This window comes from Neovison vison, chromosome X, assembly GCF_020171115.1.
Source record: "Neovison vison isolate M4711 chromosome X, ASM_NN_V1, whole genome shotgun sequence".
NCBI classification, from domain to species: domain Eukaryota; kingdom Metazoa; phylum Chordata; class Mammalia; order Carnivora; family Mustelidae; genus Neogale; species Neogale vison.
In genome coordinates, this window is record NC_058105.1 from 89,239,485 (window position 1) to 89,261,959 (window position 22,475).

The 22,475-nt window shown below is 52.8% G+C and overlaps 1 protein-coding gene and 1 non-coding gene across 5 annotated transcripts; one reads left to right on the forward strand and one right to left on the reverse strand.

The window, feature by feature from the left end:
• Window positions 1-1,083: 1,083 nt before the first annotated feature.
• Window positions 1,084-21,438, reverse strand: HDAC6 (histone deacetylase 6). 4 transcript variants are annotated; one of them, XM_044234574.1, is made up of 29 exons: window positions 21,335-21,438; window positions 20,101-20,223; window positions 19,880-20,008; window positions 19,651-19,739; window positions 17,656-17,740; window positions 17,515-17,555; window positions 16,717-16,813; window positions 16,473-16,570; window positions 15,241-15,345; window positions 15,036-15,104; window positions 9,121-9,247; window positions 8,960-9,025; window positions 8,808-8,867; window positions 8,633-8,722; window positions 8,199-8,305; window positions 8,048-8,115; window positions 7,639-7,804; window positions 7,410-7,538; window positions 7,118-7,286; window positions 6,709-6,842; window positions 6,077-6,145; window positions 5,779-5,971; window positions 4,453-4,602; window positions 3,010-3,184; window positions 2,386-2,894; window positions 2,181-2,300; window positions 1,900-2,046; window positions 1,677-1,805; window positions 1,084-1,492 (listed from the first exon to the last, which is right to left on the reverse strand). In XM_044234574.1, the coding sequence occupies exons 2-29, from the start codon at window positions 20,191-20,193 to the stop codon at window positions 1,424-1,426; spliced, it is 3,483 nt and encodes a 1,160-aa protein (XP_044090509.1). In that variant the 5' UTR covers window positions 20,194-20,223; window positions 21,335-21,438; the 3' UTR covers window positions 1,084-1,423. The 4 variants fall into 4 exon arrangements, with proteins under 4 accessions (XP_044090509.1, XP_044090507.1, XP_044090508.1 ...); XM_044234572.1 differs by lacking the exon at window positions 21,335-21,438 and adding an exon at window positions 20,657-20,720; XM_044234573.1 differs by lacking the exon at window positions 21,335-21,438 and having other exon boundaries at window positions 19,880-20,005; window positions 20,101-20,727.
• Window positions 15,566-15,669, forward strand: LOC122897804. The gene has a single exon (XR_006382644.1). It is a non-coding gene; the product is annotated as a U6 spliceosomal RNA (small nuclear RNA).
• Window positions 21,439-22,475: the final 1,037 nt, after the last annotated feature.

Genomic DNA, 22,475 nt, shown 5'->3' on the forward strand with positions numbered 1-22,475 from the left:
AGTGGAGCCTGGGCTGCCTTAAGCAGGCTTTTTGGAAAGTAGCTTGGGGGAGAGGGTTGTGCCTGTTTCTGGAGGGAAGGAGTTGAATGGGAGGTTTATGGTGTCAGGGCCGAAGGAACCTGATTTGAGGTGGATGGGTGTCAAGTGCAAACATTTCCCAGACTCCCTTGCAGCTATGGCAGCCATCTGATACAGATCTGACCAATGAGATGGAAGGCTACCTTTGGGGTGGGGGGGTGGCATCCAGAATGCTCCTTAAAATAGTCATGACTGAGGTAGCCACAGCCCCTTCCCCTTCTTCTTGACTGGGGCAGCGCTCTGGTGGGTATCTTGGGTTCATAAGGTGACCATGAAAAAAAGTCTAAGAGACCTCAGCCTGAACTGTTCTGAGTTGCCAAAGAAATTCTCATTATATGAGAGAAATAAAATGCCCAAACTCTCCTCCAGTTCCTCACCCCTGGTCAATGATAGGCACTCCTTTTCCCAGGAGGTTCCCCATGACCAACCAAATCTAAGCATGTGGAACCTAGACCATGCACACCCGAATCAGGACAAAAAGAGAGATAGGGAGAATGAGGCCTGGGGGGGGGGGGCTACTTCCTGATAGCTGTCTTGCCTTCTCAGCCCAGAGTGTAGCCGGGACTGGCTGTGAGGCTATTTCTAAGGCAGGCACTCATTTGTTCCAGAATTCCACCATTTAATCTACAGTCGAGCTGGTCGAGCTGCCTGCCTGACTGCCATTCAGTTTCCTGGACACTGGATGGGCAGGGGTTGACCTGATAGAGACCCATGCCCTCATTCCTTCATTACTCATCAGACCAGGGGTTGGCCAGGGGTGTGGGTTTCTTCACCCACTTAAGATCAAAAGGCTCTCGGGGCACCTGGGTGGCTCAGTGGGTTAAAGCCTCTGCTTTCGGCTTGGGTCATGATCCCAGGGTCCTGGGATGGAGCCCCGCATTGGGCTCTCTGCTCAGTGGGGAGCCTGCTTCCTCCTCTCTCTCTGCCTGCCTCTTTGCCTACTTGGGATCTCTGTCTGTCAAATAAATAAATAAAATCTTTAAAAATAAAGATCAAAAGGCTCTCTCCAGGTTTTGTAACAGCTTGTTCCTTTATTACAAATGGAACTCTGCCATATATTGTCAGTTGATTCCCCTCCCTCCAAAGTATCAGCTTTGTGATATCAGCCCCCTCTTGGGACCACTGAACTGCCCTCCACCTTTCCTTCCAGGGCAGAGTAGATGGAGTCCCTCAAACAGGCAGTGGCAGAGGGAGATTTACAACTGATCATCACAGTCCTCTTACAAGTATTTATGCTGAAATTGGCACCCTTGGGGAGGTGAAAAGTGTCTTCAGGATGGGATGGAGTGACGCTGCCCCTCATTCAGGTCCTCAGAAGATGGAGAAGGGGAGCACATTCTGACATTTAGAGTGAGTGAGGTATGCACTCCCCAAACTTGTTCTGGTGAGCAGCATTCTTCACATCCAGGAGAGCCTGAGGAGGCGAGAGGGGGTGACTTAGAGAGAGTGAGGACCCCTGTACCTCAGCCAGGGGGCTCTCTGACACCAGGCCTTGACAACCCTTCTCCTGGAATCTCCGATCGCCCCTTACCCCGGCCCGAAGGTGCGTGTGTGAGGGCGTGTGTGTGCGTGCATTCTTGGGGCCGCCCAGGACCCACCTGGTGGTGGACATAGGCCTCACAGTTGTAACACCAGGTAGACAGGTCGATGTAGCTGAGGACCAGCGGGTGTCCTGAGACTTCATGGTGTTGGAGCATATGGGCACCGACGTAACGGCCACAGTAGACCTGAGGTTGGGGATGGAGTGTTGGGGGGGTCAGCAGCTGTCAGCAGTCAGCTTCTGGGATGACCTCCGCCCCACCCCCTTCTGCTGCTGCCTACCTGATAGCAAGACAGACACACCCAGTTCTCCTGAAGGGTTCCACAGTCCCGACAAGGCTGGGTCACGTTCAGGCCCGATTCAGGGACAGGACGTACTGCCTCCAAATGGGGACACCAGGGTAGTGGTGTCACGGCATAAAGCACGACCTGAATTGGGTGACACTGAGTCAGCTAGGAACTCCATCTCCCTGTTGTGTGTCTCTACACCACATGCTCCTACCTGGGGGCACATACGGGCAAGAGGAGGACGCCACGGTCTTCTCCCTGAGCCCTGAGCTCACCTGGTCAGCGTCAGCATGCTCCCCAAAGCTCTGAGTCAGCCCGGAAGCATCCCTGTCCTGACCTCCTGCTGCCTCTCCTAGCAGCCTCTCGTCTTCCGGGATCTGAGAGTCTGCTGCCTCCTGGATGCACGGGGGTAAGAGATGCATCTGAGAGGCCAGGTTCTTGCCCCTTCTTCCCCCCCTACCTGGGTGTGGTGGGTCTTACCTGAGCCTCGCTGTTTAGGTCCAAGGTCCTGAGATTCTCTGTCAGCTTACTGGGGGATATTTGGGTTGTCGCTCCTTGCACAGGGGAGGCTGGAGGAGTCTGGTTGTCAGTACATAAGGCTGGAGGGGTTTGGATCATCTCAGCTCCCCCCACAGCTTCCTCTGAGGGGGTCTGGTCTGGTGTGGCTCCTTCCGTGGCTGCCTCTGAAGGAGTCTGGTCCACTGCAGCCTCTCCTGTGGCTGCCTCTGAGGGGGTCTGGTCTGCGGTGTCTTCCCCGGTGGGAGTCTCCGAGGTTTGGTCCTGGCTGAACTCCACTACAGTGGTCTCTGACTTAGCTTGGTCTGGAGTGCATGCTGCCACGGGTGATGCTGAGGTAGGCTTCCCTGCGTCTGTATCCGGAATGTTCCCATCTGGTGCAGTCATCCCCACACCTGACCCACGGTTGGCTGGCTGGGTCACCTTCTTGGTGATCAACTTAGAACTGGAGGGTCCCTCCTTGTCTTCAACCTCTGGAACCACAGGAGGGAGATGCTTGAGTGCGGGTATTCTCCCCCATCCTGCCTCTGATCCCTGCCCTCTCCCAAGCCCCCCAGTGACCGCCCCCCATTGCCCACGCGTGCTCACTCATGACCCGCAAGCTGCGCCAGTATCTGCGATGGATATGGGTGGTCTCAGTGATGGAGGCCAGGGCCCCTGAGAGTGGGGGACGCGACAGGGTTAACAGTGGTGGCGGGTCCCCAAGGAGGGAACGGGTGCAGGCAGCCATGGACTCCGAGATGGATGTCAGGTTATAGCCACCCTTTGTTAAGAAAAAGGGGAGGAAAAGGTATGATGGGGGGGGTCCTCATGGAATTTGGGAGGCAAGATGTTTTTCCTCCCAATCCCCCTTCATGGCCCTGCAAGTCTGGCAGATGAGGACAAGTGAGAAGTGCCACCTGTCAGATGGGCAGCACCCACCGTGTGGAGCGGCTGTTGAGGGAGAGAAATTAGGAGGTCAAGTGCAAGGGAATAACTACCACAATTACAGTTAACACTGAGGGTGACGTGAGTAACAGCGGACATGCGTGGAGCCCTTGCTGTGCGCCAGACCCTGTTGTGAGCGTTTCACGTGTGTCAACTCTCTTCATCTTCACAACCACATGTGCTCTATCTGCACGAAGACCTCCTTGTCTCACACTTTTTAGGAACCTCAGTCTCTGCTCTTTCTACAGATAAAGAAACTGAGGCTCTGAATGGTTAGATCATGAGTCTGAGGCCCTAACGGCTGATGGGAGGCAGTGCTGGGCTTGGGAGCCAGGTTGTGGGATGGAAGAGTTCATGCTCTCCACCACCGCCCTGGCACCGGGACCACCATGGGATCTGGGAGCAGCCAATTAATCTCTGCTGGCAACTGGCCTTATCTGCTCAGGGGTGAAAACAACAGCACGTAAGGTGGCCGAGAGGGTTTGAGCCATGTGCGATGTCTCACAACAATAAGAAACGACTGAGGCAGTGCCTACCACATGCCAGGCACTGCTTCACGCGTAGCCAGTCCTGTCTTACAGATGAGGAAACTGAGGCATGGGGGGGCAGAGGCACTGAGCGACTTCCAAGAGGTCCATGAGTTTGCTTTGTCTGGGGAGCTTGCTAGAGGTGGCTCAGGTAGTGGAAAAAACTTAGACGCCAGAGTTGGGCTGCTTGGGCTCAAGCCCCAGCTCCGCCATTACTGAGTGTGTGACCTTGGGCAAGTCACCACAGCTCGCTGTGCTCTACAGTTTCCCTGTTATTGAGAGAGGAGAATGCCAAGGCCGGCAGACTCTACCTTAGCAGGCTGCTTTGTCAAGTAAGTGAATTTGTAACACACACGATGTGCTGGGAAGAGCGAATGGCATGTACTCAGCACTCAGGGAAAGCTGTTAAGCCGGTGTTAGGATAAATGCCCGGTACGTGCCAACAGTCCCAGGCGGGCACACTCAAAGCTGAGTTTAGGAAATTGCCCCGAGTGTCTCCCCCAGCCAGCTGAGAGGGCAGGACTTCAAGCTTTCCAAACCACCCCCCCACCGTAGGAAGAGGAACTGAGCAGGTTACCTCAAGGATTAAGATGATGCGGCCATTGGCAAGGCCCATCAGCAGGTGGGTGAGGTGGGCATAGCCCTCGGGTGACACCTGGCAGCCCCCCAGCGGGTCACCCCGTGCAGCGTCAAAGCCAGCCGAGACCAGCACCAGTTCCGGTTTAAACTGAGGCAGGGAGAGAAGAGACACATGGGTGTGAGTGTGGAGGCCTGCGTAGCCAACACGTGAAGGCACCCCAGATGCACACAGATGCAAGTCAGAGAGCTGGACACCTGCAGGCCAGGGGACACAAGACTATAGCCATGAAGACAGCAAGGGGAGGACATGGAGACAGGATAGACTCAGGGTCGCAGAGACACAGAGACACCGAGACACCGAGACAGATAACAGAGACACGAACACACCGAACAGAGACTTAGAGATGTGACACGGAGACATGGAGACATTTCTAGAAATGGACCGATGGGGACATGAGGCAGAGACGGGCAATGTAGAGACTTAGATGTCAGGGGCTGGTAACATGGGACATATGTGCATTTATATAAACAGTGCCAAAGGGAGGTGCGTGCACACTTCCATCGCAGAAGGAGACAATGCAAGTGCCACACAGAAAATGATCACATATCCATATATGATCAGACAGCAGCATACAGACTGAACCGACCTCATGCTAATCACACGCACACAAAATAGTATCTCAGAGGGGACAGTAAGCCACAGCGACCCCTGCAAAGACACAATCCTACACGTGCCATTACCCAAGTCACAACAGTCCCTCTGTCTGTCTGTCTCTCTCTCTCTCACACACATACACACACACACACACAGTGCACACAGCGCAGGCAGTCACCTACAGGCCCCCACGCAGTCAGGCAAGGACAGACGGGTCACTACCCGACATAGACACAGACACAGCCACAGCAGACGGCCAGAGAGAGGCCTGTCACGCACACCCTCCCACAGGCACAAAGCCATACACCAGCTGTTGCTGAGAGAGCAATGTGTAGTGACAGACGGTGTCCCAGCCATCAGAGAGAGAAACGGCAGCGGCCAAGAGGCATGTGTGTGGCCTCACACACGTACTCCCAACTCCTCCCCGCCTGGCATGCGCCATTCCACAGAGCCGGTAGGCACGCAGGGCCGCCTCCCCCATGTCCGGAAGTCCCCGACGGTCACACACAGAGAGGGCAGCCACAGAGAGCCACTCTGCAGAGGTGGGAATGGGCCAAGGCCATCGCTGAATCACAACCCCCCCCACAGCCATCACCACAGCCACTCATGGGACACGTGCGGGCCCACAGTCACCCACGCGGTCACTGCCATGTACAGCCTGTACTTTACCTCGTAGGCAACAGGGAGCACCAGACGATGCCAAGCAGCCAGGTAGTCAGCGTCGCCCACACGGGGCCCATTCCATGCCACATTGACAGTGAAGCCAGTGCCTGCAGCCCGGCCCGTCTGGCAGCTGGCACCCTCATCCCCCATGGGGAAGAAGGTGCCATGATCATAGCGGTGCAGGGAGATGTACAGCACGCTGCCGGGAAGGGGGACCGCGGCCAGTTAGTGGCCCCCCAGCACCCCTGAGGCTGGCTGCCCCCCTTTCCCGGACTACACCCTGCCCCCCACCCTAGCTCCTCACCTCGGGTCTTCCTCAAATATGTGCTGAGTGCCATTACCGTGATGGACGTCCCAGTCCACTATGAGGATCCTGGGGGAGGGAATGGCTCCTCAGTGACCTGGGACACTGGCCCACCCGGGGGGAGGGCAGGGCCTGGAGCCCTGGGGACTGTCTGTGGGGGCATTTACTGCTGGTGGCAGGGACTCTGAGTCCCTGGGGAAAGCAGAGGGTGATAGGTTGGTGGGGCCTATCAGAGGAAGGGTGAAAGCCAGAGCCGGGGTCCTGAGGTCTTCACTGTGGGCCCAAGCAAGTGCCCAGACCCCCTGTCCCCCCATGGGTAAATGTGGGGAGCCAGATACTGGGTATTCTGAGGCCCTGGACCCTGAATTCTGTCACAACAGCCGTCGGAGGCCAGAGATGAAGGAGCAAGGGGACCCCGGATGTTGATTTATAACTGCCTGGTGCCACAATCTGGGGGTGCTATCTGGGTGAGCACTGCAGGGCTAGATCCTGGGTCCTCTTCTGGGGAAGTGCTGGGCAACTGTACTCTTTTTCGGTGTTTCTGGGTAAGTCCTGGGGGAGCTGCCCCAAGGGGCCTGCTGAGTAAGCACTGGGCTGGTAGTGGTGGAGGGGGTGGCCCAGGGAGCTCTCACCGCAGCGCATGCCCACTAATGGCTTGGGCATGGCGAGCAGCCACAGCCACAGAGTTGAAAAAGCAAAAACCACATGCTGCATCCCGCTCAGCATGGTGTCCTGGGGGCCGCACCACAGCAGCGCCATTCAAAACCTGGGGGAGGAGCAGGAAGCAAAGACTAGACCACCTGCCCTCAAGGCTTTCTCTCCCCTTTATTCTCTCCTTCCGTCCCTGCCACTGCCCACCCCCCCACCGCTGCTAGGGGCTCCCAGCCCCCATTCCTGCACTACACTGGCCAGTAAGCAAGGCCTCCCGGGAGCAGGGGTCCTCCTCCCCAGGCCCCTCTGGCCCAGCCCTACCCTCCTAGAGATCCACACTCCGCCCCCCAACTTCCCCAGAGCATCGCCCCACCCCCACGGGGGAGGTACCTCTCCGGCCAGCACGGCCTCCACCAGGCGGCAGGCGGCGCCAGTGGCCAGCTGCGCACAGGCAAAGGTGCCCGGGCAGATGTAAATGGAGTCGAAGTTGGAGCCCTCGCGGTGCAGCTCCCGGGTTTTCATCTTCGCTGTGGCCCGCAGTCGACCTACGTACTCAGCACTGGAGGCACAGGTGGGGCACAGGGGTCAGGTGCTTACAGCCCCTTCCCTCGGGGGGTGGTGGCAGGTGTGCCCTGAGGCCCCATCCCACCCCAAGCACAAGAGTTGGGGGGGGGGGGTTGACCTGTGGCAGGTGAGCAGTTCTGCGTCTGTGGCGGGACGAGTGGGCAACGTAAGGCAGCGCCCCGCAAGGCCCAGTTCTTCCAAACGGCGCATGATCCGAAAGACTCGCTGAGGCATCTCTGGGTGGTGGCTGGGGAAGGAGGGGGCAGGAACCAGAGGCAGGGCTTAGTACTTGAGGAAGGGGGAGGGATCTCCCTGTCCACTTAGCCGATGGCCCTCTGACTGCATACTTGTCCCACAAGTTGTAGTGACCCATCATCCGCTGGTCATAGACCAGCCCCGTGCGAGCCTGTAGCACGGGCCACGTCGGGATTGCGAGCGCTGGAGGCTGCCATGGTCCGTCTTCTTCCTTCTCCGCGTTCTCTTCCTCCAGAAAGTCCTCCTCCAGGGCCTCAGCTGTAAGGGGAGGCCACATTGACCCTGTTCCCCCACCCTGGATCCCTGGAATACTCTGGAACTCTGTTTACCCCAATGTGAAAGGGGTGGGAGGCGTGAAACCAGGGTCTAGTGTGAGAGAGAGGGCCTGACCTTCCCCACCAAGGGGGGCCCAGGAAAGTGTGAGGAGGGTCTGGAAGAGTCTCTCTCCCAAGGGCTCATTCCATGCTTGACTCCCCACCTGGTCCCCTCCCTGCCTCCTACCTGATCTTACGAGGACCTCCCAGAAGGGCTCCAGGGCTTCCAGAGCACAGGACAGGGACGTCTGGGCACTAGAGGGCAGGGGAGGGGAAATGTGACCAAACTGCGCTGGGCAGCGGGGGTCCCACTTCTCTCCTCCTCCACCAGGGCTCACCTTGGGCAGGGGGCACCAGGAGACTCCAGTATGGGGCAAGGGTCTCCCAGAAGGGTGTGGAGGGAGGCACTGACGCCCTCAGCCAGGGAACGGAGGTTGTAGCCACCCTGGGAAAGGAGTGTGGGGGGGTGGTCAGGGGAGAACCAGGTATTACCAGGGAAGAGCAGTAATACTACTACTAATGGTGCTGACTACATATCAAGCAACGAGGAATTTGAAGGGGGACTTCCGTTTCGGTCACTGAGCAGTGCTACAAGGCCATTGCCTTGATTGTGGCAACAAGGAAAGCAGGGGCACGAGGAAGTTCAGTGACTTGGAGGAGGTTGTCCAGCCAGTGAGTAGAAATGCTGGGACAGGAACTCCTGCCTGACCTGAGAGCTTTGTTCTAACGTCCTCATGGATTCATGGGCTGACACACAACGTGGGTCACTCACCTCCAGAGACAGGATCAGCTTGCCTCCTGCCAGACCCATGAGCAGGTGGGTTAGCTGAGCAAACCCTGCCGGAGTGGCGGCCATCTCACCCTGGGAGGGGGCGGACATGGAGGATCAGCCTGGCTCCATACAAACCCCCTTCTGTCCATGTACCACCCCAGGGAGCCTGCCTTACCTTGGGGTCCCCTTGGAGGGCATCAAATCCAGCGGCCACCAGGACCAGCTGGGGCTGGAACTGAGGGGGAAAGGGACTACATGAGGCCACTTGCCCTCACGGCCCAACCCTCAACATCGCTCCTGTCCCAACACACCCCAGACCCCCAGGACCTCAAGGGCGACTGGCAGAAGGAGGTGCAGGAAAGCAGCAATGTAGTCGGCATCTCGCATCCCCACCTGCGGACAGAGAGGCACGATGGGGATGTTCTGCCCTCTGGCTGAAGGGGAGGGGTGGGCCTAACTTCCGGGGCAAAGGAGAGGCCGACACTGACCTGGTTCCAAGGCACATTGATGGTATATCCCTGGCCTCGGCCAAAACCTACGGTGGACCAGTTAGAGGCCTTCAGATGGGGCCAGAACCGACCCTGCTCGTAGCGGTGGATGGAAAAATAGAGGACGCTAGAGGGAAAAAGGAGAAAAAAAGAGGTGGGGGCGTTGAAGAGTCAATGATCCCAGACGCCCCAAGCCACAGCTCCCAATTTACTCAACCACTCGTTCATTCTCTCATTAATCTCCCCATTAAGCCTTTATCTCCTGCATCCATTCATTCTTCTGTTTAGTCACCAACGTCTGCACCTGCCCATTCACAAATTCTCCCACTTATCCATTACTTCCCTCACTTGTTCACCTGCTCTCTCACTGGCATGCCTCCCTTGGAGAACACTCCTGCCCTCCTCCATGCCAGCTCTGAGACCCTGACAGCTATGGGGTCTGTCTATCCCAGGCCTCGAGGGTTCCTGGCCCTGCGGGGGACTCAAAATCGTATCAGCCTGCCCCCGTGCCTCCATGACCAAGGTGACAGTAGCAGGATGAATCCTGTGATGTTGGAGGCCCACCAGGGGGCACACAGCTCTTAGCTGGCAGGATCTGGCTAAGGTGGCAAAGAGCAGCAGACCAGGCTGGAGAACTTAGTGCTTCCCTTGAAGGATGTGGGAAGACTCAAAGGTTGGGGGTAAGGGGACCTGGAACATGGTTCTGTGTGTGTAGCTGAGCTTTAGTGGGGGCCAGTTCCTTCTCTCCAATACCTTACAAGGCACCTATACTACTTGTATTTTGTAGGTGAGAAACTGAGTACTCAGAGCAGTGAGGACAGATAGATTGAACAAACGCTGAAAAGACATGAAAGTCCATGTTCTGAAAGAAGGCCCAGCAGGGGGATTCCTGGGTGGCTCAGTCAGTTAAGCATCTGCCTAGGGTTCAGGTTATGATCCCATTAGGTTACGATCCCATTGGGTTGTGACTCCATCCCTGGGATGGAGTCCCACATTGGGCTCCTTGCTCAGGAGGGGAGCCCGCTTCTCCCTATGCCTGCTGCTCCCCCTGCTTGTGAATCTGCATGCATGCGCTCTCTCTCAGTCTCTCTCACAAATAAACAAATATATTTGATGGGGGCAATCAAAATGAATAATCTCTCAACCATCCATTCATCCATCTGTTCATCCACTCCCCATCTTGTTCCAGAAAGAATTATAAGGCAGCAGTTTTATCTTTTTTTTTTTTTTAGGAAAATGCAAGAAATAGTGGTAAGCAATAAATCCAGACCAACTTAGTGACATTTGAATAAATGCTGAAAATGTGGTTGTGAATTCTGATGCAAGTGATATAGAAAGATTCTTAAAATCAAAGAAAAGCATCTTGGAACCCATGTGAAAGCTCTGGTCTTGAGTAGGTGGGAGATGATGGGTTTACTTTTGACTCTGATAAATATCAGTTCTAAACTTTTTTTTTTCTTTAGTAAGTTAACTTACCAGTAGAGGAAGAGAAACGCACAGTAGAACAGAAAGATGACCATCAGGGGAAGAAAGGAATGAAGAAAATATTTGAAGAAGGCCTACCCCATGAGAGATACCAGAACCAGTGGAAAAACAAACACCGAAGGAAACTAAGTTTATAAAGCAAAGGTAGGAGGTATTTTTCTTTGTTTGAAAGATTTATTTATTTTTATTTTAAAGAGAGAGGGAAAGAGAAGGGCAGAGGAAGAGGGAGAGAGAGAGTCCCAAGCAGGCTCCAAGCCCAGCCCAGAGCCTGAGGAGCCTGACACAGGGCTCGATCTCATGACTCTGAGGTCATGACCTGAGCTGAAATCAAGAGTCTGATGCTTAATTAACTGAGCTGCCCAGGTGCCCCAGCACAAAGTTTTAAAATAAGTTCCACTGATTTCCAGGGGAAGAATGGTGCACTGATAGTACAGGTTCACCTCCTTGCTCTCCCACAATCCCAGTCAAAAGACAGTAAGAGGAAGTTTAAACATGTATCATCCCAGAAAGATGGAGAAGGAAAGAAAGGATGTCAGGCAATTAGAAACTTCAACAAATCTCTGCGAAATAGTCTTTGAGGCTCCAGGGGCCCCATGGGACCCTGTCTCATGCTTAGCAGGTGAAGGAGGGTCCCCAAGATGAGCTGAGGTTTCCCTTCTGAGAAATCAAGGGCAGATCCAGGTCAATGCACACAAAATCAATTCTGGATGGCCAATTCACTGAATGACCCATTCACTAGATTTCCTTGTTTCTTTTTACCACTTAGCCTTGGTTTACCTGTTTCTATCATCTTTGTAGTAGTATTTTAAGGCCTGATCAATGTCTCCACCCAGGACCCTGCTGATGGAGTCAAGAGCCCCAGGGATGGAGAGCTAGGAGATTGAAGGGCATGGATAAATGGTTTTTTTATCCCCAATTATACATTCTTATTCATAAGAAAGAATATATATATTCATAATTCTTCATATCCGTGCATATTGTCAATAACATATCAACCAAAGAACACAGTGATAGCTTCCAATGCATTTATTAAAAGAAAAAGAATGATTCATGACATTAGGGAATTCTTGTTAATTTGCTCAGAGACGATACTATGGTTATGCTTTTTTATTTTTAAATTTTTATCTTTTTAAAGATTTTATTTATTTACTTGACAGACAGAGATCACAAGTAGGCAGAGAGGCAGGCAGAGAGAGAAGGAAACAGGTTCCCCGCAGAACAGAGAGCCCGATGTGGGGCTCGATCCCAGGACCCTGGGATCATGACCTGAGCCTAAGGCAGAGGCTTTAACCCATTGAGCCACCCAGGCGCCCCTGGTTACGCTTTTTTTAAAATTTAAAATGTTTCCTCTAGGGGCGCCTGGGTGGCTCAGTGGGTTAAAGCCTCTGCCTTCGGCTCGGGTCATGATCCCAGGGTCCTGGGATCATGATCCCAGGGTCCTGGGATCGAGCCCCACGTCGGGCTCTCTGCTCAGCAGGGAGCCTGCTTCCTCCTCTCTCTCTGCCTGTCTCTCTGCCTCCTTGTGATCTCTGTCTGTCAAATAAATAAATAAAATCTTAAAAAAAAATAAAAAATAAATAAAAAAATAAAAAATAAATAAAATGTTTCCTCTATGTTTTAGAGAGATGTTCAAGAATATTTACAGAAAAAAATGATACAGTAATCTGGGGTTAATCTCAAAATATTATAGGAGGATGGCAGTGATGGGAGGTCCAAATGAAACTAGACTGGCCACTTGAGTTGATAAATGTTGAAGCATTCAAGAAACCAGAAATGGACAAAATAACACAGGAGCGAAAGATTAATAAAGAGAAAAACAAAACAAAACAAATGAAGTATAAAAAAATAAATACTAGGGGCACTGCCGTCATTTGAGCATCTAACTCCTGATTTTGGCTCAGGTCATAATCGTAGGGTCATGGAATCGAGCCCGGCGTCAGGCTCCGCACTCAGCACAAAGTGGGCTTGAGATTCTCTCAGCAACGCCCCCACCCCGCTCACTCTCTCTCTTCCTGCCCCCAAATAAATAAACAAATCTTTTTAAAAAAATAAACACTAGAGGGGCGCCTGGGTGGCTCAGTGGGTTAAAGCCTCTGCCTTCACCTCCGGTCATGATCCCAGGGTCCTGGGATCGAGCCCCACATCGGACTCTCTGCTCAGCAGGGAGCTGTATCCTCCTCTCGCTCTCTCTGCCTCCTCTCTGCCTACTTGTGATCTCTGTCTGTCAAATAAATAAATAAAATCTTTAAAAACAAAACAAAACAAAAACACTAGAACAGTGGAGATGGCCAAAAAGGCCAAAAGCTGGATTTGAAGAAGACAGGTAAAACTGACCAATGTTTGGTGAGGTAGAGAATTTAAAAAAAAAAAAAAAAAAAGAGAGATACCATCTCAAGAAGAGATCCCCTGCGTTTTAACTGGCATTTGACAGGACCCCATCTAATGCATGTCATCTCAACATGACAGGTTGAGACCTGTCAGTGGACATTTCCTGCCCCCACCCCAGGGAAACATCTTTCAGGAAATAGACTCCTGTGCGCCCCAGCAGAGCTGGCCCAAGACAGCCACATGCAATGGCGCCATATTTGGTACGAATGCCAAGCAAGAACTGCAAGACAGCTGAGGCAAACTGAAGAAAACATCAAGATTTATTATGATTATTATTATTTATCTGACAGACAGAGAGACAGACAGCACAAGTAGGCAGAGTAACCAGCAGAGGGAGAAGCAGGCTCCCTGCTAAGGAGGAAGCCAGATGTGGGGCTCCATCCCAGGACTCTGGGATCATGACCTGAGCCGAAAGTAGATGCTTAGCCACTGAACCACCCAAGCATCCCACACCAAGGGAAACTTGAAGCACTTCTAATGACTCCTCTCTAAAAACAAGCTGAAGAATGAGGGGGTGTAGAAACAGACAGGGAGAAAGTGCTTTTGGAGAGGAAAAGAATGTCTAAATACATAATTCAATGGAAGGTCTTCAAAGTATAGCTGAGGAAATCCCCCAGGACACAGAGCAAAAGGGAGAAGAAAACACAAGAGAATACAACACAAGAGACCAGGCAGAATACGTACAGTAGAATACAGAGGAAGATAGCATCAAAGAAGAATGTGTCCAGGGACTTAAGAAGGGCCTGAGTCTTCAGAGGTAAAATGTCTAACCACTGCTAAGCGGAATGAAGGGGCCAGGGTGAGAGTTCAGAACACCAGGGGTGGAAAGAAGAGACTAAAACCTTTGGAGAAGGAAACATTACTCAGAAAGGAATACAAAGCAGACATCTGTCAGCAACATTGAATGCTGGAAAATAACAAAGTCGTGTCTAGAGAATAGCCAACCCAGATGAAATAATGGACCGTGGGAACTCAGGATCCACGGGGAACAAGGGGATTCTACGCAGTTGGTTTGACAAAAGGCTGGATCAAACAACTACCTCATAGTGTCCCTACTGAAAAGGACTTGCTCAATTACTTTCTGCAGGAAGAGGAAGCTGGTACCACTTTCCTGGAGGAAGTCTGGTATATGCCACTGAAGACTCATTGAACATTATATCAAAAACTGATGATGTTTTTGATATGTTGGCTAACTGAATTTAAATAAAAAAAAATAAAGCATTTTGACCCCCCAACCCAGCAGTCCACTATAGGAAAGCCATCCTCTACATATACTCGCAGAAGTGCAAAGTTACATATTTTTTAAACTACAGATTATAAAATATATAAAATTATATTTTTTCCCCATAGAACTGTCTGTTCTAGCAAAAACTAGAAAACGCCATCAGTGTCCCAGGGCTAAACAACCAGAGGTACAGCCATACAGTGGGACACTGGTGGTTTTTTAGAGGCACTGATGTGGAGAGGTGTCCACAAAGTGCTGTTAAATGGAAAAAGCATGCTTCCGAAGAACGTAGAGAGGATTGTCTCATTAGGCAGTGTGTTAGTGATAACATTGAATATTCAGATTCTGTCAGAATATAACCTAAATTATCAATTAGTTATTTGGAGGTGACAGGAATTACAGGAGACTCACTGCTTTAGACATTTCTGTATTGTTCAATTCTGTTTAAACAAACACTTTGCAATTGTCCTAATCAGAAAAATAGTCATTTGAAGTTCACTTCAGCTGCAAGGTCAACAGGTGAACAAGATCTCCAAGTACCTGGGGGCTCCTATCTCATCTCTCCCACTTCTCTGTGTGACCTTGTGAACTGTAAGCCTTGGTTCCCCCATCTGTAAAATGGGGAACCCCAGAGACCCTGTCTCGGAGTGAAATTAAGTGACAATGCAGACATGCAGGGAACAGCACAGAACCCGGTTCTGAGGTGGGCCCAATGAATCTGAATGCCTTCCCTTCCTTCCTGGGCCCCTTCTGGTTGGGCCCATAAAGGCGGGGGGTGGCTGGGAGTCTAGCATCAAAGGTGGCACTTGAAGCATACCTGGGGTCCTGGTCAAAGGCAAACTGTGTTCCTTGACCATGGTGCACGTCCCAGTCCACGATAAGGACCCTGTGAGGAGGATGGGGTAGGGGGGTAGGTACTATAGAAGAGCATCAAGGTGCATCCTTAGCAGGGGAAGGGCCCAGGCCAGGACACCCTACCCTGCGTCACCCCCATCACACCCGTCCTGTGGCTTGCTGCTGACCTCTGAACGGCGTGCTTCTTTTGAGCGTAGCGGGCAGCCACGGCCACATGGTTGAACATGCAATATCCATCCATAAGACTATGCTGGGCATGGTGTCCGGGAGGCCTGGGCAGGATACGGGAGGCCACAGATTGCGGGGGGGGGGTCCTCCTCTACAGAGGCAGACTCTCCCCTGCTCTCCAATTCTAGAGCACCAACGTCCCCAGTGCCGATGTCTGCCAATCGGCCAGGAACTGAGTAACAGGGACCCCAGACCTCTACCCCTGGTCTACTGCTCTCTACCCAAAGGAAATTTGGTAATGTTCATGGAAGTTATCAATGGATAGTGCTCACTTTGGCAGCACATACACTAAGATTGGAACAAAACAGGGATTAGCATGGCCCCTGCAGAAGGGCGACATGCAAATTCGTGAAGTATTCCACATTTTTGTCACTATGTGATACAAATGAAACTAACAGAATGCCGCAGGTTAACTAAGTTGGAATTGAAATTAAAAAAAAAAAGTAAAAATTATCAACACATACAGCCTCATAGCCCATGTAACAAAAAGGGTAAAATGACAATGTTTCTAAATGGATAATGGTATTTACTGCGACAGCTTTTAGAAATGGCCAGTGACTTGGGGAGGGGGAGACCAAAATGCCCAGTGCTAGGGAGCTGGCTAATTTCCTGTGCATTCGCACTGTGGCATTCCACACAGGTCTAAGGTATAAGCATATACCTTTGAGAAAAGCTTAACAAGATGTAGATGTGAAAAATGCACATGTTCACTGCTACTACCACTTGTGGCTAAAAAAAAGGGACGGGGGAGGCTGTATCTTCCACAATTCACCAGTTCCGGGATGCCAACAATGCTAAGAAGTACAGTGATTTCACGTGTCAACAACAAATCAGAGAACGCTGCCAAATGATTCTAAGACACCACTGTTTGTAGGATGAATCTGGATTTCAAGATGACCCGATGTGGATCTTAGCATCGATGAAATAGGGCAATTACTCCATGAATAGGCACAGAAGGTTTCTGGGAGCACACGTGAGTCATTGGTTACAATGACTACCTCCAGGACAGGAAGCAGGGCTCTGGGGGATGGGGTGGGAGACTTTTTTGGTGCTCCCTTTTTTACCTTTCGACTCTTGACCCTGGGAACATACCACCCATACCAATACATTTTACATTTGAAGGGAGGAATTTTTTTAAATACGAAAAAAAGCAAATGCTAGTAGGTCTTACCTGATGATGGCCATGCCATTCCGGATCTCGTTCCCCAGGACCGCATCCACCAGCCTGAGGACAGAGCCTGAGGCCAGACAGGCACAGGTATATGAGTTCTGAAGAGACAGTGGGGGACAGAGAGGGAGTAAGGGAGAGAGCAGCCCTGTCCACTCCATTGCTCCTCCCCAGGATGTGGTGCGCCTGGGGATGGGAAACCCCAGGACTGCCACCACCCTTCTGCTCTCACGGTTCTTATCCATACCGGATGCAGGTAAACTGAGTCATAGGTGTCTGCTAGGATGCGGAGCTCTCCCTCATTCATGTACTGGGTTGTCTCCATCAGATCGATGTATTCTAGGCTGGGGACACAGGAGAGGAGATTCAAGGGCCTGCCTCCTTCCTGGGCCCTCGTCAGGGCACGGTCTCTTCCCTATCTGAGCCCTGGTCAAATCAGACCCCTTCAACTGTCAATCTGGTCGGGGGGTGGGGGGAACAGCTGTGATACAGAACATGTTCCCTGCTTCTTCCCTAGCCAGCCTCATTTCCAGTAATATCCCTTGACCCGTGCTGTCACCATAATAAATCCTACCCTCAGGCCGTTGGCCACACTGCTGCTGTAGCTGTCTGTACTTTCCCTCAGCTCTCCTCTTCACCTGACTTGCTCTTTCTCAGCTCAGATCGCCCCTCTGCCAAGCTAGCTTTCCTTGAATCACATCACGCTGGGGCCCTCACTCTGGGTTCCTGAAGCCCCACTGGGGGACCTCTGAGCACTCTGTCCACACACCCACCCTCTGTTTACACACTAGACTATCACAACAGTAGCCTCTCACGGGCTGATGACACGGCAGGCACCATTCTAAGCACTCAACACATCTCAAACCCTCCCGAGGAACTTCTGTTTGCTAGCTCCCATGTGATAGGCGAGGACCCTCAGATTCAGAGGCTTAGCAACTTGCCCAAGGCCACAGGGCCCAAGACATCCCTTCCCAAAGAATCTGGCCTGCCCTGGTTGGCTCAGGGCAGCCTCCTCCCCATCTCTACAAGGCTTGGAAGCCTTCACCTGTGAACCAACATCAGCTCCTCCTTTTCAGCAAAACGAGCCTGGAGAGACACAAGGAATAAAGGGCTCAGGCACTGGCCACACCCAGGCTCCGGCAGCTCCTGCCCACCACCCACCCAGGGTGTTGGCTGGGGGACTCACCTGGAAGGACACGCAGCGGTCCAGAAGGCCCTCCTGGATCAGCTGTTCCTTGATGGCATGGAGCCGCTCAGGGCCTTCAGGGAAGCTGGGTTGACAAGACATTCAGACACACACACACACACAGGGACACGGGTGAGTGGCCACTCTGCTCCTACACATCGTCCCCATCTACCTTTAACAGTTGGTCATGTCAGAGACTTTGGGGTCAACCATGATGCCTCTTTGGCTCTGTTCTTGCAATACGTTGAGAGCCTGCCCCTCTCCTTATCACCCCCACTGCTGCCACCAGGACCTCCTGCCTGCGATCCTGCCCTCAGCTCCTCACTGGCCTCCCTGCTTCTGCCCTCACTCCCCCAACAGCCCCTTCCTCCATGCAGCAGCCAGACATTGGCTAAAACCCAAATCAGATGACATCCCTCCTCTACTTAGAACCTCCTTGTGGTTCTCATCGCCAGCAGAGGCAAAGGCCAAGTCCTCCACATGCTCTGAAGGCCTGGAACCACCAGCCCTGATGCCTCTCAGATGCTGCCTCCCAGTGCTCTCCCCTCACTCCCCCTGCTTCTCCTGCACTGGTCTCTCCCTGTTCCTCCATCCAATTGAGTACTTTTCAGCTGGCTCCTCGCCCTGCCTAGAACAATCTTCTCCCAGATGTCTCCATGGCTCACTCCCTCATTTTCCAATCCCTGCTCAAAGATCCGTGAGGCCTTTCCTGACCATCCTATTTAAAACTGAATTCCCCTCCACCACATTTTCTGCCACTCTCCCTCCTGCATCGGTGTCTCTCCACAGCACTCACTGTCTGTCTTCCCCTTCTAAAACGCAATGTCCGCGAAGGCAGGCGTTCTGTTTGTCTACTGTGGTGGCCCTAGCTCTTTGGGAGATGGTATGTCTATGTACTCAATGATGAAGTCTTTTGCCATCACCAGCCTTCTTTTGGGATGGGGGACAGACACACACAAGTGTGGTCACAAACAAATGATGACACGGACTAGGAATGTCTCAGAAAGCAGGTGTGGGGGAAGGGGAGTGGCCAGAGCCCTCTCTGAGAAAGTCTCCTTGAGATGTGAGAAAAAGACCCGAGCTGGCTGAGCGCCTAGCCTGGTGGAAGAGTGGCAGGGGCACCAGGGTGGGTGAAATGAAGCGAAGCAAGTGACTGGCTGATGAGGTCACCAAGGTGTCATGGCACCGGATCACGTGGACCCTTAGAGGCCAGAATGAGGAATGTGGACTTTACCTTGAGGGCAATGGTGTGCCCTTGAATGATTTTGAGAAAGAGAACACAACCATAACTAATGGAATGCTCTATGTCAACTATATTTCAGTTGGAAGCTAATTTAAGAAAAAGAAGAGATCATCTTGTACCTATTATTATTTTTTTGGCTGTCGTGTGGAGGACAGACAGAGGGATGAGGGTGGAGGCAGGGGGGCCGGGGAAAGGCCTCGGTAAGACTAGGTGAGTGATGGTGGTTGGAGTGGAGGCAGTGAGGAGAGGTCAGGTACTGAATACGTTTCCAAAATGGAGCCAAAAAGGATTTGCTGATGGATTAAAAAGTGTGTGAGCAAATGGGAGGTATAGTTCTCCCACGTCTGCATGAATGTCCTTTCTTCAAGGAAGCCTTCTGTGAACCCCAGATGCTAGTCTAGGGTCCTCTATCAAACACTCTTGAATCCCCTGGTCTGAGGTCATCCTTCATTAAACACTTCCTACTGCTGCTGGCTGTTTGATGATTTGCTCTCCTAGTCAACTTATTAGCTCCTTGAGAAGGGACTCTGTCTGTCTGGCCTGACCCATCTGTATCACCAACTTTCAGAACACAGTGCATATTCAGTAAGTGTTGGCCAAATGAAAAGAATCTTTTCAAGCCTAAACCTCACCTCTCAAAATCATCTGCTTCCAGTCTCTAGGCTAGCAGAAGAATGGCTTCATTCTTGCTAACGGGCTCTAAATGGGTTTATTTGTGTGGTCAGGGGACAGCCTTGAGAAGGCAGCCTCACCTGTCATCCCAGAGGCAGTGGAATTCATTTAGCTGCTCATCGAACACCAAGCCGGTGCCAGACAGTGTCTTGGCCTCAAGGTTCAGATCCTGCAGGGAAAAAAAAAAGGGAGACACCGATCCGTTCAGGGCCCGAGTCAGAAGGAACAACCCCCACTGTCCAGGAGAGAAAACCTCAGGGTTTTCATTGTCAAAGGAGGCTAAATCCATTGAGGCCAGGCCATTCTCACCAGCCCTTGCAGGCCCACGATTAGGTCTTGCTCTGTGGCTTGGGTGAGCTTCTTCATTCTGCCTTTCTTCTTTACCTCTGCCAGACTAGGACTGGAGTGGAGTAAGGCACCCTTCTTAACACCTCGCTTCTGCCAAACAGAGAGAAGGGTCAGATTCCAGTGCATGGCTCACTGCTCCTCCCCGCCCCCCTCTCCGGATCAGGGCAGGTCTGGGGCCTCACCGACGTGACGCTGGAGTCGTGGGGGGGCGATTGGGGGTTATGCCTACTCCTTCGCTGCCTGGTTGTGGTGGTATCCTGGCCGGTGGAGGTCATGGTCGGGGAGACTTCACCCCTGACGCCGTTCTGGGGGGTGGGGTGGAGATGACTACGAACGGGCTGGAGTGCCCTGAGGACCCCACACCCCAGACCCTACCCAGGCCCCGCCCCCTACAGAGTCTCCATCCTTTCTGATATCCTACTCCCCACCGCCTTCTAAACTCCTCCCCTTTCAAGGCCCTCTCCTTTCACTGGGGTATCCAGTCCACCTGGTCCCGCCCATTCCATTAGGCTCCACCCCTTTAACACTATTCTTTCCCCTCGAAAAGTCTTGTCCTTTCACGGAGCAATAAATCCCCGGGCTCAGTCCGTCCTAGGGCCGGCCCCCTCTAGCTGATCACCGCCCTTTCCGCTCCCCCAAGTCCCATTGCCAGACTCTTTCGTTCCTCCAAGCCTCGCCAAGACCCCACCCCCTCACAAATCTGCCCCTTCCAGCTAATCTCCCAGGGTAATCACCCACCCTTTCACTCAGCCAGACCCAGACCCAGCTCCGGCCCCGACTCCACCCTTAACGATCCACTTAACTCCACCCCTTATCGGGCCAGACCTGCACCTTCCACTTGGCCAGATCCCGCCCCTAACGTTTCAACGGGCCCCGCTCCTCGGGGGACTGCCCCTTTCCTTCCACCAGATCCCACCCCCTGCTCAAACCCTACCCTCAAGCTCCACCAAACCCCTTCAGCCAGTTTCTGGCTGCCTCCCGCCAGTCCCCTCCCCTTTCCCACCCCCGCAACTCGACGCCGACCAATCCCCTTAGCGCCACTCACGGGGCACACGCCTTTTCTCAAACTCCGCCCCGGGCTCACGCCGCCAAATTCCTGGCGACCTGCGGGACGGCGGGCGCTAGAGGCCCTCTTTTCCATTGGGCCGGTCTCTCTACTGCCCGCCCCGATCCCGCCCACACTGCATGTCGCGGCACAGGGCCGCGCCCCTTGCGCACGCCACACCTCCCGCGAGCTCACAAACGCCAAGTCAGCACGTAAGCGCGTCAACGCGATACGCTGGCCGTGCCGCGCGTGCGTAAAGCGCGCGCCGGCGGTTTGAGGCGGTGTTCGGGCTCGAGCTTGCCCCTCCCCCAACCACTGCCGCTGTCCTCGCGGCTGCCGTGGCCGCTGTCCGTCAGTCCTTGTCCAGTCACCTTAGGAGTCCTCCGGACCCGAGCCAGTTGTGCCGCACGAGGACTCAAGAGAACAAGCAAGCAAGCGAGGGAATTAGGAAGGGGAGTCTCCTCTCCTCCCGGCGGCTTCCCGCGCGGCGAGCTGTGATGACGTAGCGCGGGGCGGGCTGGGGACAGGGCCCTGGAGCGGGGTTGACACTGGAGGATGGCTGGTGGCGGCCAAAATGGGAGTGGTGATCATGTTAAATACTGTGAGGATTTTCTGAGTTAGTATGCACTAAGATGGCCCACAGGAAGCACTCTCTAAATGTTAGCTGCTGCCATTCTAACGGGGATATGGAGGGTAGGATGGAAGGAGTCTTCCTGGGGACAGGTAATTGTAATGATAGCAAGTAATACGTGACAGGCATTGTCGTACGCCACAGTGCTGTGGCTGTTGTTATTATTGTTATTCCTATCATTAAGGCTGCTTCGCAGATAAGGAAACTGAGGTTATGCGACTTAGCCATGTGATCTTAGGGAAGTTACTGAACATCTCTGTGCTTTGGTTTCTTCATCAGGCAAATTGTGATAATAGCCCCCAGGGCTGGAGCAGACTCAAAGAGGGGAGTTTTACTTGGACAGCAGTTCTCCCTCCAGCCCCCTCCACTGGGTAACCTCTGTCCCCAAACTGTAATTGAAAGCGTGTGTCTGGGAAGTAGGGGGAGTTGTACCCGTGTGCTCTTCCAACTCCCTCATATGCCTTGTCTCGATGTCTAAATGTCAGCCCCGCACGAGGCCGGTTTTCCTTCCTAATCTCCCTCTCTCATTCTTCACCATTTCCTACCAGGCTGTAGGCTGGGGCTGAAGAGATAAGCGGTCTGGGGTTCAGCATCGCTGACTAACAAATAGATTGACAGCCCCACTGCCCAGTAGCCTGGCCCTATGTCCCTTTTAAAAACTTCATTTCCACCCTTCTCTTTCCTTCCACTCTTTTCCTACAAGAACATGTTTTGTTTTTTTGTCCCAGTGGAAGAGGATCAAGCCCTAAGACTTTTAAGCCTCCATGTGCTCCAAAGAAAATGTGATACACGCTGAGGAACATTCTGGGGGTTATGATGCCTGCAGAGTAATAGAGAAAGGAGCCCTTTAAGACCCATAGCCCATTTTTCTTTATAGTCAG

Excerpts from the sequence above, each read along its gene's own strand:
- HDAC6 (XM_044234574.1), bottom strand. The coding sequence starts at position 20,193 with ATGACCTCCACCGGCCAGGATACCACCACAACCAGGCAGCGAAGGAGT. Across the intron at positions 19,740-19,879 it reads TCGTGGGCCTGCAAGGGCTG|GATCTGAACCTTGAGGCCAA; the intron begins GTGAGAATGGCC and ends TTTTCCCTGCAG. Across the intron at positions 6,843-7,117 it reads AGGCCGTGCTGGCCGGAGAG|GTTTTGAATGGCGCTGCTGT; the intron begins GTACCTCCCCCG and ends CTCCTCCCCCAG.